Source organism: Toxotes jaculatrix, chromosome 11, assembly GCF_017976425.1.
Source record: "Toxotes jaculatrix isolate fToxJac2 chromosome 11, fToxJac2.pri, whole genome shotgun sequence".
NCBI classification, from domain to species: domain Eukaryota; kingdom Metazoa; phylum Chordata; class Actinopteri; family Toxotidae; genus Toxotes; species Toxotes jaculatrix.
The window spans coordinates 11,629,923-11,654,300 of record NC_054404.1 but is presented as its reverse complement, the minus strand read 5'-3'; the positions used below and the strand labels follow the sequence as shown (position 1 = coordinate 11,654,300).

The 24,378-nt window shown below is 41.3% G+C and overlaps 2 protein-coding genes across 4 annotated transcripts; one reads left to right on the top strand and one right to left on the bottom strand.

Moving 5' to 3' along the window:
- Window positions 1–538: 538 nt before the first annotated feature.
- LOC121189327 (centrosomal protein of 55 kDa-like) lies at window positions 539–4,719 on the bottom strand. 3 transcript variants are annotated; one of them, XM_041049318.1, is made up of 10 exons: window positions 4,613–4,719; window positions 3,706–3,872; window positions 3,296–3,475; window positions 2,688–2,744; window positions 2,277–2,427; window positions 1,879–2,005; window positions 1,598–1,781; window positions 1,429–1,503; window positions 996–1,115; window positions 539–801 (listed from the first exon to the last, which is right to left on the bottom strand). In XM_041049318.1, the coding sequence occupies exons 2-10, from the start codon at window positions 3,850–3,852 to the stop codon at window positions 625–627; spliced, it is 1,218 nt and encodes a 405-aa protein (XP_040905252.1). In that variant the 5' UTR covers window positions 3,853–3,872; window positions 4,613–4,719; the 3' UTR covers window positions 539–624. The 3 variants fall into 3 exon arrangements, with proteins under 3 accessions (XP_040905252.1, XP_040905253.1, XP_040905254.1); XM_041049319.1 differs by having other exon boundaries at window positions 1,050–1,115; XM_041049320.1 differs by having other exon boundaries at window positions 618–797.
- A 90-nt stretch (window positions 4,720–4,809) lies between these two features.
- Window positions 4,810–23,822, top strand: myofl (myoferlin like). Its single transcript, XM_041049317.1, has 53 exons — window positions 4,810–5,195; window positions 5,660–5,715; window positions 5,838–5,929; window positions 8,325–8,433; window positions 8,601–8,697; window positions 8,844–9,013; window positions 9,386–9,514; window positions 9,938–10,000; window positions 10,102–10,152; window positions 10,314–10,344; window positions 10,447–10,562; window positions 10,769–10,895; window positions 10,987–11,090; window positions 11,173–11,241; window positions 11,328–11,371; window positions 11,457–11,539; window positions 11,793–11,917; window positions 12,023–12,136; window positions 12,346–12,523; window positions 12,920–13,044; window positions 13,152–13,261; window positions 13,410–13,602; window positions 13,764–13,919; window positions 14,089–14,220; window positions 14,345–14,508; window positions 14,940–15,054; window positions 15,963–16,065; window positions 16,157–16,296; window positions 16,391–16,555; window positions 16,832–16,919; window positions 17,149–17,226; window positions 17,380–17,561; window positions 17,705–17,863; window positions 17,953–18,054; window positions 18,266–18,427; window positions 18,526–18,691; window positions 18,785–18,855; window positions 18,956–18,970; window positions 19,055–19,153; window positions 19,593–19,721; window positions 20,076–20,231; window positions 20,395–20,486; window positions 20,626–20,796; window positions 21,009–21,157; window positions 21,258–21,397; window positions 21,547–21,635; window positions 21,714–21,809; window positions 21,938–22,079; window positions 22,192–22,291; window positions 22,411–22,604; window positions 22,693–22,802; window positions 22,893–23,040; window positions 23,195–23,822. Exons 1-53 carry the CDS (start codon window positions 5,108–5,110, stop codon window positions 23,231–23,233), a joined length of 6,126 nt encoding a protein of 2,041 aa, XP_040905251.1. The 5' UTR covers window positions 4,810–5,107; the 3' UTR covers window positions 23,234–23,822.
- The last annotated feature ends 556 nt before the right edge of the window (window positions 23,823–24,378 follow it).

The following is a 24,378-nucleotide window of genomic DNA, read 5'->3' as shown; positions in this document are numbered from 1 at the left end:
TAGCTATTAGCATCTTTTTTTTTAAAGCCGTTAGCCTAGGTCAACCCTTGCTGTCATGTTCCCTTTCAAAGCCCACAGCCACTGCACAGACCTCTGACTACCCATATTGTTGGTTAGCAATACTAATCCATGTCCTCAAATAGCACAGGAAAGGGATTAACTTACACAAGCTGTTTTGAGCTATTCATCTGATTTGACCAGTGTGAGACCTGGGAGAGGACGAGGACCTACAGCAGCATGATTTGACAAATTATCACACAAAATAGAGTGTAGTTAGCTTTTGAGGTAGCTGCTCATAAACTAATAAATTACTGAAATAAAAAATTGGACTTGGTGATGATGCTAGATGAAACGGCAAGGAACCAGTCTTCATCTTCTGTGGAACACACATCTGTACCAATTTTACATTCAACAGGTCAGATATTTCAGCCTGGACTGACCAACCACAGTCAGATGTTGCCATCCCAAGACCCAAACTGCTACTATGGCAAAGAAATCAAGAATAACAACCAGCAACTGAACACTGTAGTTTATTAAATTAACTTGTATCTCTGGTTAAACAGTGTGGATCAAAATCAATCCATATTAAAGAAGATACAGAACTGAAGAGGCTGAAGGCTCAGCTCAGTCGAGACAGATCTCCAGGTGGTTCATCAGTTCCCGGTAGTGACAGGCAGGAAACTCGGCCTGGCAGCCGGGACACTCCAGGAAGCTGCTGTGAGCGGAGGATGTCAGGCTGTCTCTGGAGAGCTGGGAGGGCGGGCGTGTTGCTTGACATGAGTTGCAATCCTGCTGGTCTCTCTAGCACAGTATAAATTGAGTCATCCGTCAGTTCTGGTTAATATGACTCTGGCTGGTTAAGTCTGATTTTCATTATCATTCTTAACCAACAAAACTTAAACCTGCACTAATAAATATATATATTTTTTCATTAATAGAGGATCAAATGACCACAGTCTAATTACAGTTCTAGTCCTTTGCTTATTCATGCCAACCTTTGACTTTGTCACATGAGCTTTAGTTTTTTGCAGCGTCTTCAGGACTCTGACCATTTGCTTCTTTAAATACGAACAATTCTGCCTCTCATCCTCGAGGTCTTGTGAGGAAATCTTGATCTAAAATTAAAAAAAAAAAAAGTTACCATTGCAGTCAAAGCTTTAATACTGCATAAGTGTGGGTGGCATGTTTTTCAGATAAAAAAAAAAATCTCTCCTTTGCTCATGTGAGGGCTGAGTTTCCTTTGGAAGGAAAGCAGAGGTAAGAAAGTATGGCATACCGTTCACAGTGTAATTAACCTGCGGCATCATTAAGAGTGGGTGGATTAGCAACATCCCTCAATTTCAAGTTAACACCAAGGATTTATTAAAGCAAGGAGTATATGGGATCAAATCTAAGATGATTCACTCAAAGTGAGTGTGCCTTTCATACCTGTCGCTCCAGGTCTGCAATCTTTTCCTGGTCTGCATGGTGACGATTTAACATAAACTTCTGAAAGAGATTTGCCTGAGAAGAGAGAAGTTTGGTTTTTCATTCAGCGGATTTCTTTCTTCTTTTTACTTTTCCTACTTACTGAAAAAATAGTTCAATGAAGACGTACCTGCAACTCAAAGTTAGCTGACCTGCGCTTCTCCTCATCCAGTCTGCACTGGAGGTCTTCGGGCTCATCCCTCAGTTCCTCATCCTCAGAGCAACAGTGATCTTCCGTTGAACTTTTTGGGTTCATTTTTTCATTCTGCAGCTGCTGCTTGAGCTCCTCCACCTCCACCTCCCTTTCCCTGCAACTACAAGGCAAGTAGCTGACTACCATCCTAACAGTCTCCAACTTTTCTCCAACTTTGAATGGGACCACTACAAAAAAAAAGCAGACAGCAGACATACCAGTTTTGAGTTATTATCAGGTTCTGGTGGGTGATGTCAACCTGCTCCCTGAGCACCTGCAGCTCGTCTTTGGCTTTCTGTAAGAGTCTTTCATAGTGCTCCTGCATCTGGCGCATTCGCTCCTTCTCTATAATGAGAGAAACAGACGACAAAAAAAAAACAAAAACGGAGAGATCTGCACATTCGCACACAAAATCAAGGATGTCAGATACAGCTTTAGACATGCACCATGTGGTAATAAAACACATGATTTTGAAAGTGCAGTGCACGGTCACAAACTCTGTCATAGTGGGCTACTCCAGGGCAATCTCAATATCTTAAAAACCTTGTTGTGACAGTCTGTTGCCCCTTGTTGCCCCAGTGCTGAGTGCCCACTGCCCACTGCCCCTCTGGCTCACCATCTGAATGGTCTTCATTGTGCTGCTGTGAGCGGGCCTGATTGGCTTCATTCAGCTGCTTCTCCAGCCATAACATTCTGGCCATAATTGCCCTCACATAGGCCTCTCTCTGCTGGTCATATTCCAGCCACTGCTTGTTCTTCTCCAAGGCCTCGGGGGATTGAATAAAAGAATGAGAAGCACATAACAGAGAAGGACAGAAACAGGGTTGTGCCAGGGGGATGGCTCAAAAGCACAAACACTCAGCAAGACATGTACACTGTACACAAGCTCCCCTTCTTACTTAAAAACAACTGCACAAACTCAAAGCAGAAAGCAAAAAGTAACTGAAAATAAAGAAAGGCGGTTTAGGCGTTTATGGAAAAATACAAACAGTCATTTCAAACTGTCTAGCAACAACAAGGCGCTTACATCTCTGAGGTGATTTTGGAGCTCTGTCACAGAGGTCTGTTCATCTGACTTGGAGCCCTAATAGACAACAAGTCTATTAGCCAGCACAGTCTTACACATATGTGAAAGAGCAACTGACCATGTCATGACATTGTGAAATGTCATAACAAGGAACAAAACACAAGATTTGGTAAATACAAAACACAAAGCGTTAGAACCTCTACACTATCCACAATTATACCACAATGATGGTATGCTCTGTGATGGGGTAATGGGTTTTAATGGAGTATGGCGCTTCTCCTCTAAATGGAAGACTGACATTTGTAAACAAGTGCTGCCATCTACTGGCATAAAATTGGTAAGAGACTAGAAAGGTTTGGTAAATCCAGCTCCCTAAGTAGCAACACAACAAAAGATCAGTATTTCTATGTACCGTCTAACACTTTAATTATTAAATTAGAAAAACCAAATCTATTGTGATCGTCATAACTAAACACATACTGTGTGTTGTGTCTCTAGCTTGTAAAGATGTGGTTTGTTCCCTCAGTATAGCAATCAAATGAGTCCTGCTGTACCTTCTTCCTTGCAACTTTGTTCTCAAGATACTGACACCTAGTTGAGACGCTCACAAGCTTATTCTTGATTTCTTCAATCTCTCTGGAATAAGTGGATATTCTCCTCATGGCCACTTCGTCCATCAGATTCCCTCCTTTCTTACTCAGCTGCTCTGAAGGCAAAGCAGTCTTCTCGTCTTTGGCCATCAGCTGCGGATAATTCTCCAGCCTTACAGTTTCAAGAGAGAGGAATCTCTGCCAAAAGACACAGAGGAAAAAGTGGTTTCACTAATGCTTAGCTACCATAAGACACTACCCTTAGTAAAACACACATTGTACACAGCTCTCACTGGAAACACCATTAGGTGGAGTTTACTGTACAGAGAGAACGACCTTGGCTAGTTGACTCATGTTGGGTTCACACTAACATGAGTCAACTCATGAGCAGTAGTGTGGTAGACTGAGCAATAGTTTGACTAAGTTACCTCTACTAGCTTGTAATGTTCTGAATGCTGACGAGACAGCTCAGCCAGGGTCTTCTTCAGATAGGCATTCTCCTTCCTCAGGCTGCTGACAACCATATCAGTGGTGTGCTTTTTCCTGAGGAAACGCTTATATTTGGAGGCCGCCATCTGTCATCTGCTCACAAATACTACACAAGACAGACACAAAAAATAATACATCTAAGATGTTATGTCAGAATATACAATTTCAAATATAAACATTCTGAATGGGTCCAAGTTTATAGTTTGTAGACATTAGCCTACAAGTGAGATTCTTTGGGCAACGGTAGATGATTTGTATTTTTACCTTTTAAATGCCTCTGTTTAACAGATGTTGTGACGGCTGGCTCAAGTTAAAAATAGCTAGCGTTAGCTTAGTAAATAACTAATTCACACTCAGTGGTGATTGGACTGGATTTTAAACTTGATATTGGACGCCCCTTTTCCCAGACAGTAACACTATGCTGCTCAGCAACAACAACAAAAATATTTTACTTGACGTTGTTTTTTCGTTAGCCAGACAAAACAAAGATAAGGCCAGGTAAAGTTAGTTAGACTAGCTAATGTTAGCTAGTGTTAGGTTATAGTATTAGGTTTAAATTAGTGTTTAAACCTAACACTAGTTTTAGCTACAGTAAAGACATTAATAATAGAGATTAAAATCAAACCTTAATAACTTTTTAAAATAACCGATTCACAAAGTCCATTCTATTGATGTCAATTTATATGTTGTTTCCTCTACATTACAAAGTACTGAAATCATAAAATGATCGTGTTGCCTTCAAAGCCCCGGCTAAATGTTCCGCGCCAAAACATTATTTGATCCCTTAGCGATCGTATTTTAGTTGTGTTTATATTATTAAGGTAATATTAAGGTGTTTAGGCTTACCTCTTGTAAAAAAAAAAATCTATTGGAAAATACACTGTTAACATATATTTACTGTTAACGTCTAGATCTGCTTGAATTTCCGACAGCACGGGAAGGAGACATTATTTCCACCACCACTTGGGGGCGCTGCAGTCCAAGAGAAGAGTGGACTGAATCTACCGGTTTACCTGGATGGAGAAGGTATGAAACCGTAGCTCTGCATATTGATGTCAAGTAAATTCGAGTTTTAAGTGTGGAGCATTTTGAAAAGGTAACGAGAAAGGTCGGCCATGCTGCACATGTTACTTTTTTTTTTTGTAAGTCTTTCTCGCCTGTTAATCCACAGCACGCAGGCTGGGAGGTGTATGTTTTATGCCCGTGACTCATGAAGTGAGGCTGCCCTGCGGTATCCGCTCCTCTCCTCTTAACGTCTGTGATTTTCAGTTCCCTTTGCGAGGACCCACCGTCTCTCAGCGGAATATGATTTGCTAGTGTGAATAAACTTGGACTTGGAAAATGCTGCGGGTCATTGTTGAGTCCGCCAGTGGGATCCCCAAAAAGAAACTTGGAAACCCAGATCCAATAGCTGCGGTTGTCTTCAGAGGTAAGAGATGGCACTGACAAATTTTTTTTTTTTTTTTTTTTTGACCTCGGTGAACAGTTTGACTGATCATGCACACAGTATTCAAATTATCATCTTTTCTGTCATCCTGAAGGTTTTGGACATCACTTCTCCACTTAAATATAGCAGAAATTTATGTATTATTCTTTGTATTTTGACAGTGATTCTTGTACAAAAGATTTCATCCTTATAAGGGCAGAATGACCAGCTGTCTCCAAAGGGAGGCAGCTGTTTGGACCAGAAGGCTTGGACTTTTTCTTTCTTTCTTTTTTTTTAAAAAATACTTTTACATTAGATGCTTCTGTGCAGCATGAAATGAAATGTTCCCAGGAAATTGGAAAATGTTTGTTCGGCCATTTCTTTTTGGATGGAAGAAGCTTGTTTGTGTGTTTATTATTGTAGCTGTAGTTTATGCCAATAAATATGACTTTCCTTTTTGCTTGCAGGTGAAAAAAAGAAAACCAAGGCAATTGACAATGAACTTAATCCTGTTTGGAATGAAGTAAGTGGGAATTAAGGTTAGCTGTAATGTGGTAGAGCTACAGTCTGTGGGTTTGCTTATTAGGGAGTGGTTACTGACCTGGGAACTGCAATTACCAGTGTTAAAATTACTGTACATTACAGGTGCTTGAATTTGATCTGAAAGGCTCTTCCTTGGATGCATCTTCATTCATCAACGTGATAGTGAAAGACTACGAAACAATCGGCAAAGATAAGTATGTGTATGAAAAGCATCACACAAAGACACAAAGAAATGGTTGCACTTGCATGTCTTATTGTAATTGTGTTACCTTCCAACATGTGTCCTGCTAAAAAAGCAATACAAACTTAATACAAGTGTGCTCATGACATTTTTTGTTTGAAGTGAATGAATACATGACCCTCATCTGACCTCCCAGTATGAGAAATTACCCAACACTTAAACACACTTCTGAATTTATGGAGGAGGACCACAAAGGCAGGAGTAACTCCCCTATGACAGAGTGTATGCGGTCACCACAGAAACCCCCCTCCCAAAAAAAAGAGAAACACACGTTACACCAGCTGGAGCAGGTGATGACTGAAAGTGAAAACCTCACTGCACCTCAGAGGTTTATCTTTAGAGAAGGTAAATGTGTGGTTATAATCTGTTAAAGTGACTGTTTCTCAGTAACTGTGGCTTGACTACCAATATTACAGCTACTGTACTGCAGTATGTATTCAAAACTGTGGTTAAAAATAGTTATTATGGTCTTTTACTAAGGAGCAGAGCAGCATGTTTTAACTTCACTGAGCTGCATCACCACTATAGGACTCATTGCGACCATGTTAAGACTTGCAGGGTTAGGAAAGGAGGTCCTTTGTCTCCGTCACAGTAGCTCTCCAGCTCTTACGGGAGGAATGTTGCCTTAAAAGGAAAAAAAAATCCACTTCTTCTTAAGTTTCTCAAACAATAAACTCAAACTCATATATGCTATTTATTACTCTGTTTAATTTTCTTTTTTTCCAATATGTTAGGTGCATATGTGCATGGTGTAACACATGTAACTGAGTCATTTTGTCTTTTTGAAGTGTTCGCAAGGTAGACTTAGTGATAACATTTGCGTTCAGTCACTCTAGTGATAATATAAATAATTTACAGGCAGACACAATGGGAGGGGTGAGGGGTGTCTGCCTCAGCCACGAATGCACTTGGATATTTTTCCATGATCACTGTCTGCAACGCATGAATAAGAGAGCTTGCTCCGGCTTGTCATTGGCACATGTTTAGCGACTGTTAGTAGTTTTGGCCTATAATGCTTTGCACAATTAATTTGATACTCAGATGTCCTGGGGTTGGGGTGTGGGGGGTTCGATTGGAAATAGAGGCAACACTTTGTGACCAAGTCTAGAGTCTAAGAAGATTTAGAAAAGCAATGTGACTCAGAGAGCCTAACGGCTATTTAATTTGTGGTACCAAGATAAGCTGTCCCCAGTTGCTCAGCTACCCAGTTTGTTTGGCAAAAAAAAATTGCTTTGTTTAAAAGTGAAATGTGTGTAGTGGAAAATATACCAGTATGCCAGGAAAATTATCCACTGGCTCTTTCTCTGCGATTAAAAAGTCTGTTTCTGTGTCTTCACTGGAACAGATCCAGACACTTGAGACTAGAGTCCAAAGTTTTGTTTTTGAGTTTTGTAAGAGAGTTATGTATACAAATGTTAATCTGTGTAAACCAGTCCTTGCATGTGGCATTTGCAATGTCAGGAGCAGTAGGTTGCTGTACCAGATTTTCCCTCCACAGCTGACCCTGCTTTCCAAGGACTGCCCACATTTTTTCAAGCTCTGTGTAATCATAAGCAGTGGCACAATTTTTGAGAACAAGAGAGAAGGAAAAAAGTCCCAGAGCATAATCATGAATACACTCTACTTTTCCCGTATTGCTTACTTAAAACCCGCCTTCTTGGTTTTATATTTGTCATCCTTTAAACTGACCACAGAGTGCCTGGCACATGCCTGTGGTACTGTTTCCATATGTTAACTGTTTCCACCTTCTTCATTTTTTTTCTAGTGCACTTTTTCCTTCCTGTATAACCAGCTGATCCTTGTCATAGAACAAAATCTGCAAGTTGTTCTCTTGAAAGATGCTATTGCTGCGCTGCCCCATAATGATTCTTTTGCCAAAAATGGCCATAAAAACTGGATTTTGTCAACAGGAAACCTGGCCTTATGGCTTCCATTTGTGACCACGCAATCAATTTAAATTGTGATGCGTCTATTTGGTTTGCAGTTGTTTTAGAAATGTGTTGCAATCTATCATTGTTATTAATCACTGTTGCTACGACTTGTGTTTGGTATACAAAGTAACAATGTAGGTGTTGGTGCTTAGTTTGTCATAATGTGTGAAGAAGTGAAATTGGGAAGTGGAAACTGTCAGCCAACCAGTGCTACCAGCAAACACAGTGACAAGGACTGGGTCCAATTCCCTCATTTCATAATCGCAGGAAAGCATCCTCCCTATTGTTTCTTTGTGCCATTTACCCTTGCTACCCTTTCAAACAAAGGTGATTGTCTCTGTCCAGCTGCAATGATTCGTTTGCTAATGACTGTATGATTCTCTGACCAAACTATTTATGTTTATGTTTGCTTTTCAGATTCATTGGCTCGGCAAAAATCTCTCTGAGAGACCTGGCCAGTGGTCAAGTGAAATCCCTCCCGTCCAAGAATGTGCCCTTGATAAATGAGAAACAACAGGCTATTGGGGTAAAAACCAATATTCTAAACATATTCTCTGTGCTTACTTATGACACCTGGATGATGCCTGGTGTCTGTATAGGTCTGCTGGAAGCAGTTGAATTTCCTGAATCCTCTGGTATATCATCTGGTACAGCAGCGATGATAATGCTAATTGAGAAAACATATTTTTTCAGGCAACCGTTAATTTGCTCATTGGCTATGAGCCACCCACCAACCCCACTCCGAACCTAAACGAGCAGCCTGAAGGAGACACGCCTCATGTGGATGGTGGTAAGTACACAGTTAAGTAGTAGATGGATGGTAGTGTCTGATTTTTTATTTATGCAGGCTTTTCCCCAGTCGGAGGGTGTTTGCTGTCTGTTTATGAGGGATATAAATCCTGCTGTTACAAAGAATGTTTGTGATAACTGTGACAGGAGGCAGCGATGAGGGTGATGAGGGGGAAGCAGACATGGAGGGAGGAGGTCAGGGTGGAAGCCCAGGAGCTCCGGCGTCACCAAACCAGCCTGGGAAACCGAGTCACAAACCAGTCCGTCTCAGCCGTAAGAGACACAGAGCCCTGGCCAATAAGCCTCAGGACTTCCAGGTATTGTTTGGGTTTTGATTGCTCTGTTCCTGGAATAAAAACAAATGCCAGCTTATTAGTGACCAATGTAAATATACATTGATGGCTGGGGCTGTGAAATATAACAATTATCCCTCATGTTAGAGAATTGCAAACATTTGAGAACCCTTTTGTTCTTGCATCAGGTCAAACAATGTCACACCAGTGATTTTCTTTAGGAGCATTTTTGTTGCTGTCATAGGCCCAGAAGTGTATTTGAGCAGCCTTTTGTTTGTACTGAATAAGCTGGTATTTGTCAACCCAAATGAACCAATGCTACCTTTTCAAAAAAGGATCCTGATAAATTGTCACGCTGTTTGTTCACCTGCCTTCACTGTTCCTTGCGATGTCCAGATTCGTGTTCGGGTTATCGAGGGTCGACAGCTGCCTGGCAACAACATCAAACCAGTGGTTAAGGTGAATACATGTGGACACACCCACAGGACTAGAATAAGAAGAGGAAACAACCCGTTCTTTGATGAGGTAACAAGTCCATCGCATCACAAAAACACTTTGCTTCTCTCTCTTTAAAGAAATGTGGAGGTGATCACTTACTCGTGCCCTTTACCTCGCTTTTCTGTTTTTAACATCCTCCTCTCTTTGCCACTTAATGCCCCACCAGCTTCAATAACCTCCTGAGGTATTTCTCTCTTTTTTTGGCAGCGGTGATATGATAGTGGCGCTTGAAGGCAGTGTCCTCAGCTTTCTCCTGTATCTAACTCATCTCATGTCCATTTTGTCTTCTCTTAGCTTTTGCCAAAGCATGAGCATCTCAGTTTCATAAATTGTAAGTCCTATAATGTTTGTCACAGCCACCATAACAAAGTGTGTTCTGACATCAAACTGTATTGTACATACAACGACAGGAGAAAGAGTCATTCATTTATGGGCTTTTCTGTCCCTCAGATGTTTTTCTACAATGTCAACATGCTCCCCTCAGAACTGTTTGACGAGAGCATTAGTCTTCGGGTGCGTAGATAAATTTCTTTTGTAAAAATCAAATGAACATGCTTTTAAAATTGGGGATTTTCTGCATCTGTTGAATCCGTATTGCTGCTTTTTCTTGACAGGTTTATGACTCCTTCTCCCTCAGAGCTGACAGTCTAATGGGAGAATTCAAGGTATGCCAGTTCAACTGCTTTTAAGTCATTATATCTGCTATATTTATCCCAGAATTTTGACCTTTATTGATTTATTACTCACTATTAGGGATTCGATGTAGCAGAGTTGTGGCTTTTATCACCAGCAGGCTGACAGATTTTTTTTTTCATGTGTTACCTAGCTGGATGTTGGCTACATTTATGACGAACCAGGTCAGTCTTTCCATGTAAAATGCATACTTTGTAAAATGGAAAATCTGTTTGTATGTATTATATGTAGGTATTTGAACATGTTGACTATTATACCATGTCCAGGTCATGCGATAATGAGGAAATGGCTTCTCCTGAGTGATCCTGATGACTCCAGCTCAGGGGCCAGAGGTTACCTTAAAGTCAGCATAATTATTATGGGGACTGGAGATGAGCCACCGGTATGAGTACCTTCTTACTCACCATCAGATTCCTCTGCTATATACAGAGCATAGATCAGCACTGAAAACAATCATGACAGAGTCTCCTCTCCTCTCCTCCCCTCCCCTCCCCTCCCCTCTCCTCTCCCCTCCTCTCCTCTCCTCTCCTCTCCTCTCCTCTCCTCTCCTCTCCTCTCCTCTCTTCTCTTCTCCTCTTCTGGCTACAGTCTGAAAGGAGAGAGATAAGTGTGGAGCAGGATGACATAGAAAGCAATCTTTTGGTGCCAGCTGGCATCACAATGCGATGGGCCACTCTGAGCCTTAAAGTCTACCGCGCCGAGGATATGCCACAGAGTAAGTAATCAAGAAGTTCATGACTTTCTGCAGCGTAATGCAGTCAAATCCCTTCAAGAAACTTTTATTAAGTGACTAATTTATGTTGCAGTGGATGATGCTTTTGTTCAGACGGTAAAACAAGTCTTTGGAGGGGATGGAGACAGGAAAAACTTGGTGGATCCATATTTGGAAGTCAGCTTTGCTGGGAAAAAGGTATTTCATGTTTAAGTAAAAAGAAAAAAAAATTAATGTTTAACTGAATATGGTTGATTTGCTGTCATATTTTTTGTTTTAGCTGTGCACCAAAGTCATTGAGAAAAATGCTAATCCAGAGTGGAATCAAGTGATCAATCTCCAAATCAAGGTATAAAAGATGCATATTAATAGGTATCAAATTTCAAAAATAATTTAACCTTCAGCACAAATTAACACACATATCTTTCCCTGTAGTTCCCGTCTATGTGTGAACGCATCAAGCTGACTATGTATGACTGGTAAGAGCTAAAAAATTCCTTCATACTGCACAAGTGACAGTAAAACTACAACCAATATTCCAACACTCCAATTTACTCTTGGCAGGGATCGTCTAACCAGGGATGATGCCATAGGAACAATGTTTTTGAATCTGAGCAAGATGTCTTCCTCTGGTGGGGAGGTTGAAGGTAATTGTGCCGTTTATATTTTTGTAATGATTGTTGTCACTTAGTGTGTTAAAAATTGATATTGGACAATAATATTCATAAAAAGACCTCACGATAAGCTACAAAGTAGATACTTAGATTTATTTGACCTTGATAACAAATATTTAACCCTGTGCTTTGGTTTGTGCATCCGTCTCACACACCTCATTGTTTTGTAAGCCTTGAAACTGTGTGTTTAAACTGCTGTTTAAACTGAGTGTCTTGTGTGTTACAGTGAGCAGCGCAGAATCAGAGGTGGGTTTTCTTCCGGCTTTTGGGCCTTGCTATGTCAACCTGTACGGAAGCCCACGAGAATTCACTGGCCTGCCCGACCCATACGAGGAGCTCAACTTTGGCAAGGTAACGCTTCCCAATCAGCTCGGTGCTGAGGGTTCAGCACTGAGTATAGACACAAGATATTTCATCCTCATCTACCTGAGATTTTTGCATTTGGATGTGTTGCAGGGTGAAGGGGTTGCCTACAGGGGGAGGGTTCTGGTTGAACTGTCCACTCAGCTGGATGGGAAGATTGACAAAAATGTTGATGACATCTCCAGTGATGACATCCTGGTGGCACAGGTATACACTCCATACTGTGCTGTCTTCTGGTATTTTAACTCTGAAGATCAAGGGTTTTAAGAGTTTCCCTACAGAAAATGCCGATCGGTAGGTCAGTTCCTAGCAAAAGTTTTGGTCTGGGCAAAAGTGAGTGAGAGAAAAAAACAGAAAACAAAAATATTCCTGCCTTAACTCCTAACACTGCCACATGTTCTTTTAATTGAATGCAGAAATACCAGCGGAGGAGGAAGTACTCTCTGTGTGCTGTGTTCCACAGTGCATGTATGCTCCAGGAGCCGGGTGAGCCAATTCAGTTTGAGGTCAGCATCGGTAACTATGGTAACAAGCTGGATTCCACCTGCAAGCCCCTGGCGTCCACCACTCAGTACAGCTTTGCTGTGTTTGATGGTACGAGAAGACGAAGTCTGCAAGAATTCACAAAAATGACTCTGAGCTTTATTACATGTTATAATCAGCAGTGTTTTAACTTTTCTTTCTGGCCCATGACTATGTTTTTAGGTTCTAGCGTTTTCATGACACAAGCATTGAGACAATTGGTCTAATTGCTGTCCAGTTGTGAGAATTTAAGAATTCATAGTAGTATCAGTAGAATATCACAACTCTACTGTGACAGTGGACAATGCATGGTTATGTAGTTAAACTATTTACCACACAATAAGTCTGTGTTTTTTTTTAGGGGGTCTTGAAGAGAGTAAGAACCACATGGACAACAAATTTTAGTATGTGGTAAACTTCACAGCTTGTATTGAAAATGACTGGGTATATTTATTTTGTATCCCACAGGTAATCACTACTATTACCTGCCCTGGGGTGACACCAGGCCTGTGGTGATTCTCACGTCATACTGGGAGGACATCAGCCACCGTCTGGACTCTGTCAACATTCTCCTCTCCATCGCTGAGAGATTGGTGAGAACAAGTCACAGTGACACGTTGGTAACAGAATTTCCCTAAATATTGCACATTTGCACAGATCGTATGACTTAGTAATCTCTTTTTACCTTGATTTATTTTAGGAGTCCCACCTCACTTCTTTGAAAACAGCCATCTTAGCCAAGGTGTCAGAGACACGTCTGGTAGAGATTTGGCTGAAACTCATCAACCACATGATTGAGGATCTCAGCAGGTAAGACAGGTCTAGACAGATCCCACACTGGACCTGTGGGTTGCATGAGGTAATGCTATAATGTAACTTATCATTAGATAAATGTAGTGTGGTTATTGCTTTTTGGCCAAATTCAGTTGTTGTTTTACTTTGGTTTGTGTTCTGACAGTTTCCAGCTTCCACTGCTGGAGGGCCAGCCCAACGTGACTTCACTGGACCTCCAAATGAAAAACCTGCGTGATGCTGGTATAAACAGTATCAGAGAGATGGCGAGTCGCATGAGAGAAGAGGCCACAGATGTTAAGGCGACTGTTGGTGACATTGAAGACTGGCTGGACAGAATCAAGCAGCTGGCAGAAGAGGTCGGGAAAAGAACTATTTTGTGGTTGTGTGCAGCTCTGGTGTTTATTACAAGGGTCGCTGGCTGCCAATTCTAGCAAAAATATGACGTTACCTAGCTCAAAAAGATATCAATGAAACTTAAATTATTGAAATGGGTTTTTTTTTTGTGTGTCACCATCAGCCTCAGAACAGCATGCCAGATGTGATCATCTGGATGTTGAGGAGAGAGAAGCGGGTGGCTTTTGCCCGAGTCCCAGCCAATCAGATCCTGTACTCCAACTTCAGTGAGCAGGCCTGTGGCAAACACTGTGGAAAGACTCAAACCATCTTCATGCAGGTGCAAGACCAGTCGACATACATACTGTTTATTGTATGCAGTTGCGTTATGATTTCTAGGGTACTACCATGAGGGATATATAACTCCTATTGTCTACTTGAAGTCTAAGTGACATATGTAATGAAGATTTGTTCCTCCCAAACTAAAAGGATAACTTTGTATTCATCAGTACCCCATGGACAAAAACAAAGGTTTGAGGATCCCTGTTCAGCTGCGGATCAACATGTGGTTCGGTCTTTCTGCCCATGAGAAGAAGCTCAACAGCTCTTCTGAGGGGAACTTCAGCGTGTATGCTGAAATGGTACAGAACATTAGCTCTTTCAAAAATACGTTCGCACATTTCTGATTTCATCTGTGTTTTCCCTGACTTTTACTATGCTTTGTGTAGAATATTGTTCCCAAGCACAGATGTTTTCTCTCTGCAGTATGAGAACCAGGCTCAGGTGTTTGGGAAGTGGGGAACCACCGGACTGGTTGGTCGCCATAAGTTCTCTGATGTGACTGGAAAGGTGAAACTCAAACAAGAACGCTTTCTGCCACCGCGTGGATGGGAATGGGAGGGAGACTGGTTTGTTGACCCTGAGCGATGGTAAGTTTATGTCTTTCTTCATCACACACACACACACACAGCCCCCTGTGACTCATGGCTTGTACTTTTTCAAGTACAAACATCCTGTTATCACTTTGCAGTTGAACACGCTCCAGAATCCTGTTCATTTTTCAGCTCTATCCTTTGTTAATTGGCAGTAATCATAATGACCACTTGTGCCAGCCACAGTACAGAGCCATGTTGTAAACACAATTACAGGAAATGAAAAGGAAATTCAGCCAGTGTTTTGGTTCTTTCCCTCCCTTAATGCCTCCGGTTTCTGAAGTGTTTACATTCTCCCGCTGAGGATCATGTAAATAAAGTCAGCTCTCTGGCCCTGGTCTTTCTGAGCTTGTTAGCATGGTCCTACATAGCTACTATGCCAACAATGCCTCTCATCAACCTGCACTCTCTGGTGGTGTTTTCTGCAGCCTGTTAATAGAAGCAGACGCGGGCCACACAGAGTTCACAGATGAAGTTTTTCAGAATGAAACACGTTTTCCTGGTGGGGAGTGGAAGCCTGCCGCAGAGCCCTACACAGACGTGGTATGACATACGCACATTTAACTTTTGGGACACTATGTAAAAAATGTGGGTGAAGATAACAGGACAAAAGCCTGTTTTTTCTTGCTTGCTTCCAATGTTATCAGTTTCTTTTATGATGTTATGTGCTTAGGAATGGATCTGACCCTGTGTCTGTCTGGCTGTGATGTGTAGCTTCCATTAGGGCTGCTTCTAATGGTTATGGCATCACTTTGGGTATTTGAACAATACCCAATACACAATACCCAGTATTTTTAGTGGATCGAACAACTATGTGTAATGTAGAAGGAGTCACTTGTACTGGTGAACCCACAGGGAATTATCACTCCACTCTACAGTTGCCCTTAGCTCTATGGAGCAGTTTAGCATCTTTCATCTCAGTGTTTTTCTTTTATGGCCCATAGCTTCACTGGTTTCAATTCAGTCTCATTCCAGATGCAGCAGATAAAAAAATCTTATAAACCCACTGCAGATTATCCACCCAACAGAGACTAGCTGGTAAACACATTGAAGCATTTAGCAAGAACCAGATATTTCCCTCAGGAGTTGGTGTTGGAGAGCAAAAACAAAGCTAAAAAAAGAGTAAATATTGGACTTCATCAGGCCATAAGTGGCCAAAGAAATCAGTTAATGCTGGTTTAAATATTGTGATTATTAATAGTAATGTGAGAAGTAGAGAAACTCTTTGAATTTGTGAAACTGTAATCAACCAGTATTTTTATGGATTACTGAGAGCATTTGCTTAAATAGCTTAAACAATCAAATGGTAAATCAATATTGAAAACAAATAATTTGTGTTTATTAACATGGAACCAAAAGTAAATATAGATTTTAATTTTCAAAGAACTTAATTCTACAAATAGATAGTTATCCATTATCCATATACATTAAATAATGTCGTTGTTGTGTAGAATGGAGAAAAAACTCAGAGCCCTGCAGAGTTTGAGTGTCCTCCTGGATGGACCTGGGAGGATGAGTGGAGCTTTGACAGCAACAGAGCTGTAGATGAGAGAGGTAACATGAACACTACGTGAAATATGTAATCAGAACCATCATATTTGAAGTACTGCGAGTCTGACAAGGTCTGTGTGTATTTTGATATTAGGTTGGGAATACGGGGTTACCATTCCTCCCGATGATAAGCCCAAATCCTGGGTTGCAGCAGAGAAGATGTACCATGTCCATCGCAGGAAGAGACTCGTGAGACAGAGGAGGAAGATATCTGACAAAGTGGCTGCCACTGAGGTGAGGATGCCGTAGATGAGAAAAAAAAATGTAGATTTGAGAGATGTTATGAGTGTAGTTTCTCATTCTTTCCTTGTCCTTGTCTCTTCCACAGCGACGAGACCCGGGGGAAGGCTGGGAATACTCTTCCCTGATTGGCTGGAAATTCCACAGGAAGGAGCGTTCCTCTGACACTTTCCGCCGCCGCTGCTGGAGGAGAAAGATGGTCCCATCAGACTCCATTGGAGCCTCTGCCATCTTCAGACTGGAAGGGGCATTAGTGAGAGTCTTACTTAACTCCTCTAAGTATTATTGCTAAATGTGTGTTGTATTCTTAAATGTCCTTATTTGAGGCAGTTGTCATGGCAACGAGAGTTACTTTAAGCCATGTGACTCATATCCTCTCATTATTCTTCTGCACGTGCCTGTTCCCGTCAGATGTTGGCAAATAACTCAGGAAGTTTTTCGTTCTGCATTCTTTTCTTCAGATTTCATTTTCACATTGCAAGTTGTTTGCCGTAAAATGTTCCTATTAACACCTGCATTTTGTTAACAGGGTGTTGATGTTGACGAGAAGGCCAGTAAAATGGATGCCGCCAAACTATTTGGTGCCAACACTCCCACTGTTTCCTGCCACTTTAGCCGTAAGTAGATGGGCCAGATAAGATTAATTTGTGGTCACTAAGGCTAATGAAATGCCTCAAGTTTCTATAAATTTCCTGACTGGTCCTAATGCAAGATAACATTGAATGTCTGCAAATCCTGGAGAAATATGTGCACGTCTAATCAGTAGTGTAGCTGTTGTCCTGTGAGATGTTTTTGTTTTTAGTGGTGGTACAGTTTTGCATGCTGACAAAGATTATCTCCCTGCAGGTTCTCACATGTACCACCTGAGGGTGTACGTGTATCAGGCAAGAAATCTCTGTGCCATGGACAAAGACAGCTTCTCAGGTAAAAATAAAACAGGGAAATTATGGCTGAGTATAAGCAGACAAAGTACAATCCCAGTCAGGAGGAATAAGTGAAATCTACTCGTGAAGGACAATGAATATAACATTAAACACCAATCATTTCAATCACAATAAAACCCTGGTCTCCCTCCAGATCCCTACGCTCATGTGTCATTCCTACACGTGAGTAAGACCACAGAAGTCATAAGGGCCACTCTGAACCCTACATGGGATCAGACTCTCATCTTTGAGGACATTGAAATCTATGGAGACCCACAGACAGTTGTCCACAACCCTCCTGATGTGGTCTTGGAGCTGTATGACAGTGATCAAGTGGTGTGTAATGTGTTTAATCTGCTAAACCTTTGATCAAATCACACAATCATAGAGAATTATTCATTAGTAAAGCAGCTGGAGTTCATAGTGAATATGATCAGGCTTTGCTAAGTCTTTGTGTGCTCCTGCACTTTATTCAATAGGGTAAAGATGAGCCCATGGGTTGCTGTACGTGCCTTCCAGTGGTAAAATTAAACCCCAGTCTGGCCGTCACCCCTAAGTTACTGTGGTTCCCAGTCATCAAAAAGGGTCACAATGCTGGGGAGGTACTGCTTGCTGCTGAGCTCCTACTGAAGGACAAGGTACAGAAGACACTCAAAGAAAGTGAACAGACTGTAACTTCACTGTATGAATCTATATGCAGGAAATAATATTGTATTTTGCCCTACAGGTGAATGACGGAGATCTGCCCCTGGTCCCTCCCCGGCGGGGGGAGAACCTCTACATGGTTCCCCAGGGAATCAGGCCTGTAGTGCAGCTCACTGCCATTGAGGTACTCTCCTTTCGTCAGTTGGTATAAAGTTCCACATTTTACATGATCAGACAGGACCAGCCCAACCCTAAGATTCTGTAAAGATTGTGGCTGCATTTCTCATTTGCAACTCCCTTCCTTCCTAACACTTATCTCTCACCACCATGTGAGTTGTTTTGATCTGCTTACTCTAGTCTCTTTCAAGTGTGTTTATGTGTTTGTTTGATACCAGGTCTTGACATGGGGTTTGAGGAACATGAAGACCTACCAGTTGGCCACAGTTTCCTCTCCCAGTTTGATAGTGGAATGTGGTGGTGAGATTGTTCAAACTGCTGTAATCAAGAACTTCAAAAAGAACCCAAACTTCCCTGGATCTGTGCTGCTGCTCAAAGTGGTACTAACCATAAAACTCTCTAGAGCATGTCCTGTTCCAAATGTTAAGGCCCCTGTGCATATGTAGATTTGTTGAGGTGTATCTTCTTTCTTCCCCAGCTTCTTCCCAAAGAGGAGATGTACACCCCTCCTATTGTGCTGAAAGTAATCGACCACCGACCCTTCGGTAGGAAGCCTGTAGTGGGTCAATGCACCATCGACTGCCTGGACAAGTTCCGCTGTGACCCGTATCGCATTAACAGTGAAGTCTGCATGTCGGCTAGAGGTATGTACACACATGCATGGACTGTCACACATACGTGCACACCCAGCTACGTGCAATAGGGATTTATTTCATCCATTTCCATGAACTTCACAGTGGCAATGATAGCTGCTGCCCAGGGAGATGCTGTCATAGACATCGAGGAGAGACCCATTGCGAAAACTGAGGTAAATAAAACTGCAGTCACATAAGTAGTGTGGCCAGATGTTTACATCTACAGTGTTTTTTTTACTGATGAGTATTCTTTGTTTGCTTCCCACTTTGCAGCTTACAGCAGAAAAGGTGAGACTTCCCCCTTTACAGATAGTCTGCTGATACATAGCAACTCTAAAAATGCTAAGCTCATCATTATTCTCCATTGTATAGGAGGAGGAAGCAGTAGACTGGTGGAGTAAGTTCTATGCCTCTGTTGGAGAGAATGAAAAGTGTGGGCCCTACTTGCAAAAGGGATATGACACATTACAGGTACGAATGTGTTATCACACATTGCGAAAACACACCTGATTTAATCTGTCCTTGAGTTTGTGCTGGTCTTACAAGCTTTGTGACTTTGTGGTTACAAACCCTCTGACAGACAGGGTTTTGACCAAATAGTCCTTTTTCTCACATCGTCTGGAGATAGGAGTTTGCTGTAGTACACATGTAAAACAACAAAAAAAAAAAGATATTTCCTCAGATGCTGATATGAGCTGTCAGACATCAGGGAGATATAGAGAAATTAGTTCTTAGATGAAAAACAATGTGGGAGTTCTGTGAAAGTGTAGTACTAAAATGAAATATATTTAGGTTGAGCCCATAATAATGAAAGTTTGCTTTTGTTTTGTGCGACACATAATGCACAATTTCAACAGATGTAGTTGGTCATTTTCCCTGTGTCTTTATTATCGTGTTATGTGATTTTCAGGTGTATAACTGTGAACTCGAAGAGGTAGAACAGTTTCAGGGACTCACTGATTTCTGCAGCACTTTCAAACTTCAGCGAGGAAAGACAGAAGATGAGGAAGAGGATCCCTCTGTGGTGGGAGAGTTCAAGGTAACAAAGCCAGGTTGTGTGGGAGTATCACTGTCACTCTGTCCTTACACCTGAGCTATCGTAATCTGAGCAGTCACTGAATTGAAACTACTTTTCCTAGCCTTTGTCTGCCCTCTGGTGGATAATTTATGAATTTCAATTGAAATCAACTGATTAATTTGGCGAGACACAAAATAGTACAGGATTTAGCCTTTGAGATATTGGGTCAGGGAAGGAAGCAACTATGTCTGTGAAGGGATAGTTTGCTACAATATGAAGTACTTCTGGAGCTGAAATTTATGTCTGGAGCCATTCTACCCCCAAAACAAGAGGTATTATACGACAAATAGCACTGTCTTCTTTGCTGTTATACAGGGCTCATTCAAGATTTACCCACTGTCTGATGACCCAGGGGTACCAGCTCCACCTCGCCAGTTCAGAGAGCTCCCTGAGAGCGGACCTCAGGAGTGCCTGGTCAGAATATATGTCGTCCGCTGTATTGACCTGCAGCCTAAGGATACAAATGGCATGGTGAGTATTGTATGAAGCTGCAACCGATCAACCACCCTGGTTGAATGACAAATCTCTATCCAGATTTAAGTCTCACAAACTGTATGCTCTTGATTTTTATCAAATGAAAAAGATGCTTGAAGCTAATGAAACTAAGTTCAAATGTTATGCATTCTCATTTCAGTGTGACCCATACATTAAGATTTCCTTGGGGAGGAGAACATTGGATGACAGAGATAACTACAAACCAAACACCCTTAATCCAGAGTTTGGGAGGTGAGACAACGATGCAACTTGCTCACACAACTTTTTGTTCATTTTCCACTAGTTCAAATGATGGTGACCAATTATAAGTTTGTTTAGGAACATAAATTAAAAACAAATACAATGGATGATGTCTTCCCTTTTTGTCCAGGGTGTTTGAGCTGTCCTGCTTCCTGCCTCAAGATAAGGACCTGAAGATTGCTGTGTATGACTATGACTTGCTGAGCCGAGATGAAAAAGTTGGTGAGACAGTCATCGATTTGGAGAACAGACTCCTGTCTCGTTTCAGGTCCTGCTGTGGCCTCCCACAGACTTACTGTGTGTAAGTATATGCACTGTGTGTATCTGTGTGCAGTTGAAGTGTGGCTGCAAATACCACATCGACAGTACGGTGACACACCCAACAAGTTCTTCGACTTCTCCTGTGATGTGTTTTAGTTTCTTAAAGCCAGACCTGTGTATTACTAACTCACCTGCATGCTGTGATTAAGGTCAAATGAGATGGACGGGGTTCTGTTGGTACCATTTTTGCAGGTCAGGGATCAATCAGTGGAGAGATCAGCTGAAGCCTTCTCAGATCCTCCAGAATGTGGCCAGAGTGAGGGGTGTTCCTCTTCCATGCATAGAGGGAGATGGCAGATCACTGTCTTTCTCAGGAAAACAGTACAACCTGCAAGATTTTGGTACTGATTGTTACTATTTATTATTTGTAGTATTTGTAATTGTTTTATATTAATATACATCAAAATCTGTCTTTTGTGATATACACACACGTTTTTGCAGAAGCAAACTCTGTGATCCACCCACACTTGGGCCCAGCTGGAGAGAGGCTAGCCCTGCATGTCCTCAGAGACCAGGGCGTGGTACCAGAACATGTAGAGACCAGAACCCTGTGTAGCTCCTATCAGCCCAACCTATCCCAGGTGAAAGCAACATCGATAACACTTCATTACTTTTTTTTTAGTGGAATTACAAGTAGTTGAGTATGAACATACTGCTCTGTGAAATTAATATTTCAATGTTGTTGTGTAAAAGCTTTGATTAAAAGTGCCATCCTTTTTCACAAATGCAGGGACGAATTCAAATGTGGGTAGACATTTTCCCCAAGAACCTTGGTTTGCCGGGGCCTCCCTTTGACATCACTCCACGGAAAGCCAAGAAGTAAGAAAGTCTTTAGAAAATAATAGTATTTTAACATAATGCACTGAGAGATGATATATAATGGTATTTTTGAAACAGGTACTTCTTGCGGGCCATCATTTGGAACACAACTGATGTCACTCTGGATGAAACAAGCATCACTGGAGAAAGCATGAGTGACATCTATGTTAAAGGGTACAATACTTTTGCTGTTACCTTTACCGTTTACCGGTGCTTTGTGCATGTGCTTTATTTAAACATGTTTTTCTGACCATTGAACTAGTTCACAAGTAGCTAATCTGAACAAAACATATGTTTCCTAGATGGATGCCAGGAAAGGAGGAGGACAAGCAGAAGACAGATGTCCACTACAGATCCTTGGATGGTGATGGAAATTTCAACTGGAGGTTCATCTTTGGGTTTGAGTATCTGCCTGCAGAACAGCTGTGTGTTATCTCAAGGAAAGTGAGTGAGATCATGAATCAGGAACAAAGCATCTAGTGGTTGTTGTTCATAACCATATCATTTTCGTTGTGACGGTATGATGGCAAGAAATGATGATAATGTCTTTGTGCAGGAACACTTTTGGAATCTGGACAAAACTGAATTTAGGATTCCTCCTAAACTGATCATCCAGATATGGGACAATGACAAATTCTCTCTGGATGACTACTTAGGTGAAACACAATTTTTATTAATCACATTTTATGCCTTGAAAAACAGGGATCCATTATGTGCTCTGTATCTATACACCAGAAAGGCACATACTAATTTTCTATCCATATCTCTGTCACAGGTTCAGTTGAGCTGGACCTACTCAATCTGATCCCCCCTGCGAAGACCCCAGAGAAGTGCAGCCTGAAGATGTTGCCAGGGATGGCAGGCTCAGCCTCCTCCAAAAAACCACTACCCAACTCACTCTTCTCCCAGAAGTCTGTACGAGGCTGGTGGCCATGTGTGATTGAACAGGATGGGAAACACGTGCTTGGTGTATGTTTATGTCTGCAGAATAGTTAAGTTAAAGCAGTTAATTTTTTTCCCTTGTCACTGTTTAAGAATGTGTCTCCAAATTTCACAGGGGAAAGTAGAGATGACCTTGGAAATAGTGGATGAAAAGGAGATGGAGGAGAGACCTTCTGGGAAAGGCAGAGATGAGCCCAACATGAATCCCAAACTGGAACCACCCAAGTAAGAAACATGGCTCTCTAAAACAACACTATCAGTTGTTTTACTTGGATTTACATAATGTCATCATTGCTGTTTGTCTCTTTTCAACAGCCGCCCTGACACATCATTCTTCTGGTTTACAAACCCTTGCAAAACCATGAAGTTCATAGTTTGGCGCAGATTCAAATGGATTTTCATTGGACTGATTCTTCTTCTGCTGGTGGTCTTGTTCCTGGGGATTCTGTTCTACTCTCTACCTGTAAGATCTCTCAGTTTGATAATTTCTTTATTTTATTGCTACTGAAACTAACATAAATTTGCTTTATCCATCATAACACTAGTTTTATTTTGTCTAAAACACTTTGAATCTTAATTCAGTGCCTTATCACTGAAATGTATTTTTCTATCCACAGAATTACATCTCCATGAAGATTGTGAAGCCGTTCTCATAAGGACCTTTGCAGTGAAGTTGGGTGACTGTCTGCTGCAGAATCTTCACTACTCACTACGGATGCAATAGCAGGCTGATATTCATCATTTTACTCTCACATAATCAGATGTCTGTTTTTATTTTTTGCACTCACAGTATTATTTGTACTGTATCTCTTGTAAAGCAAATCATATTTCTTATTAACAGTTTTATAAAAAGAAATCAAGAATGCCAAGAATCAGATATTGATCAAGTTTTATATAAAGAAAAAAAATGTTTTTTTATAGTTTGCACAAGTATGAATTCCATGCTAATGTTTGGTAAGCTACCTAAAGAAGCATGAACATAAAAAAAAATCTGTATTGTTACCAACTTTAAATTCGCAATATCGACACTAAAAGTACTCCTGTCCATTTTAGCTGTATGCACATGTAACATGCCACGTCAAAACTGTGATCATCTAGACCTATACTTGTGTGGTTTTTGATTTTTTTTTTTATCTTTCACCTTATACATAAATTCAAACAGGCAAGACATAACATGTAATTAGCTGATGAAAATACTACTGAGTGACATAGCTGCTGTACCAGAAATAAACATCATCAAGAGGTCTTGTTGAGGCTGAACTAGCAATCACCAAAGGGCCAGAGGTTTACTCCATATCATTTGAGTTAACCAGATATAACCTAAGTTCTAAGGCCTTCACTTTCTATATTGAGCTCATTTATTGTGATGTTGTATTTTATCAAATAGCTTACATTTTTTTCTGTGTCAATTACACAAAACAAGGAAAAGGTGGAGAATTGTAAGGCTGAAACTATTTTTTTCATCATCAGTATATACGGCTGATTGTTAAGCAGTGGGGTTTTTTGGCACGGGCGAACCGGGCAGCCGCCCGGGGTGGTATCACATGGGGGGCGGCACAACCACGTGAAAAAAAATCATCTGCGCCGCTAAGCTGTTTTCTGTTATCTATCATATTACTGTGTGGGGAATTAGCAAATTGGCGTCGTCCCCATCTCCCAGCATGCACCACCAGCATATGCATGTAGAAACGGCACCCTGACTCAGTATGGTGGCTAGGTTGGAAGAGTGTGAGCAGTGGCGGTTCTACATTGAATTACTCCCTGGGCGACACCTCCTCCGAGTGAAAGAAAAGACACTTGA

What these genes read in the sequence shown, in the direction of transcription:
- myofl (XM_041049317.1), top strand. Translation starts at nt 5,108, where the DNA reads ATGCTGCGGGTCATTGTTGAGTCCGCCAGTGGGATCCCCAAAAAGAAA. An exon ending in CAGCTTTGCTGTGTTTGATG is followed by an intron (nt 12,524 to 12,919) that starts GTACGAGAAGAC and finishes TGTATCCCACAG; the next exon opens with GTAATCACTACTATTACCTG. An exon ending in TGTATGACAGTGATCAAGTG is followed by an intron (nt 17,562 to 17,704) that starts GTGTGTAATGTG and finishes TTTATTCAATAG; the next exon opens with GGTAAAGATGAGCCCATGGG.
- LOC121189327 (XM_041049318.1), bottom strand. Translation starts at nt 3,852, where the DNA reads ATGGCGGCCTCCAAATATAAGCGTTTCCTCAGGAAAAAGCACACCACT. An exon ending in CTGATAATAACTCAAAACTG is followed by an intron (nt 1,782 to 1,878) that starts GTATGTCTGCTG and finishes CTTGCCTTGTAG; the next exon opens with TTGCAGGGAAAGGGAGGTGG. An exon ending in TTGCAGACCTGGAGCGACAG is followed by an intron (nt 1,116 to 1,428) that starts GTATGAAAGGCA and finishes TTTTAATTTTAG; the next exon opens with ATCAAGATTTCCTCACAAGA.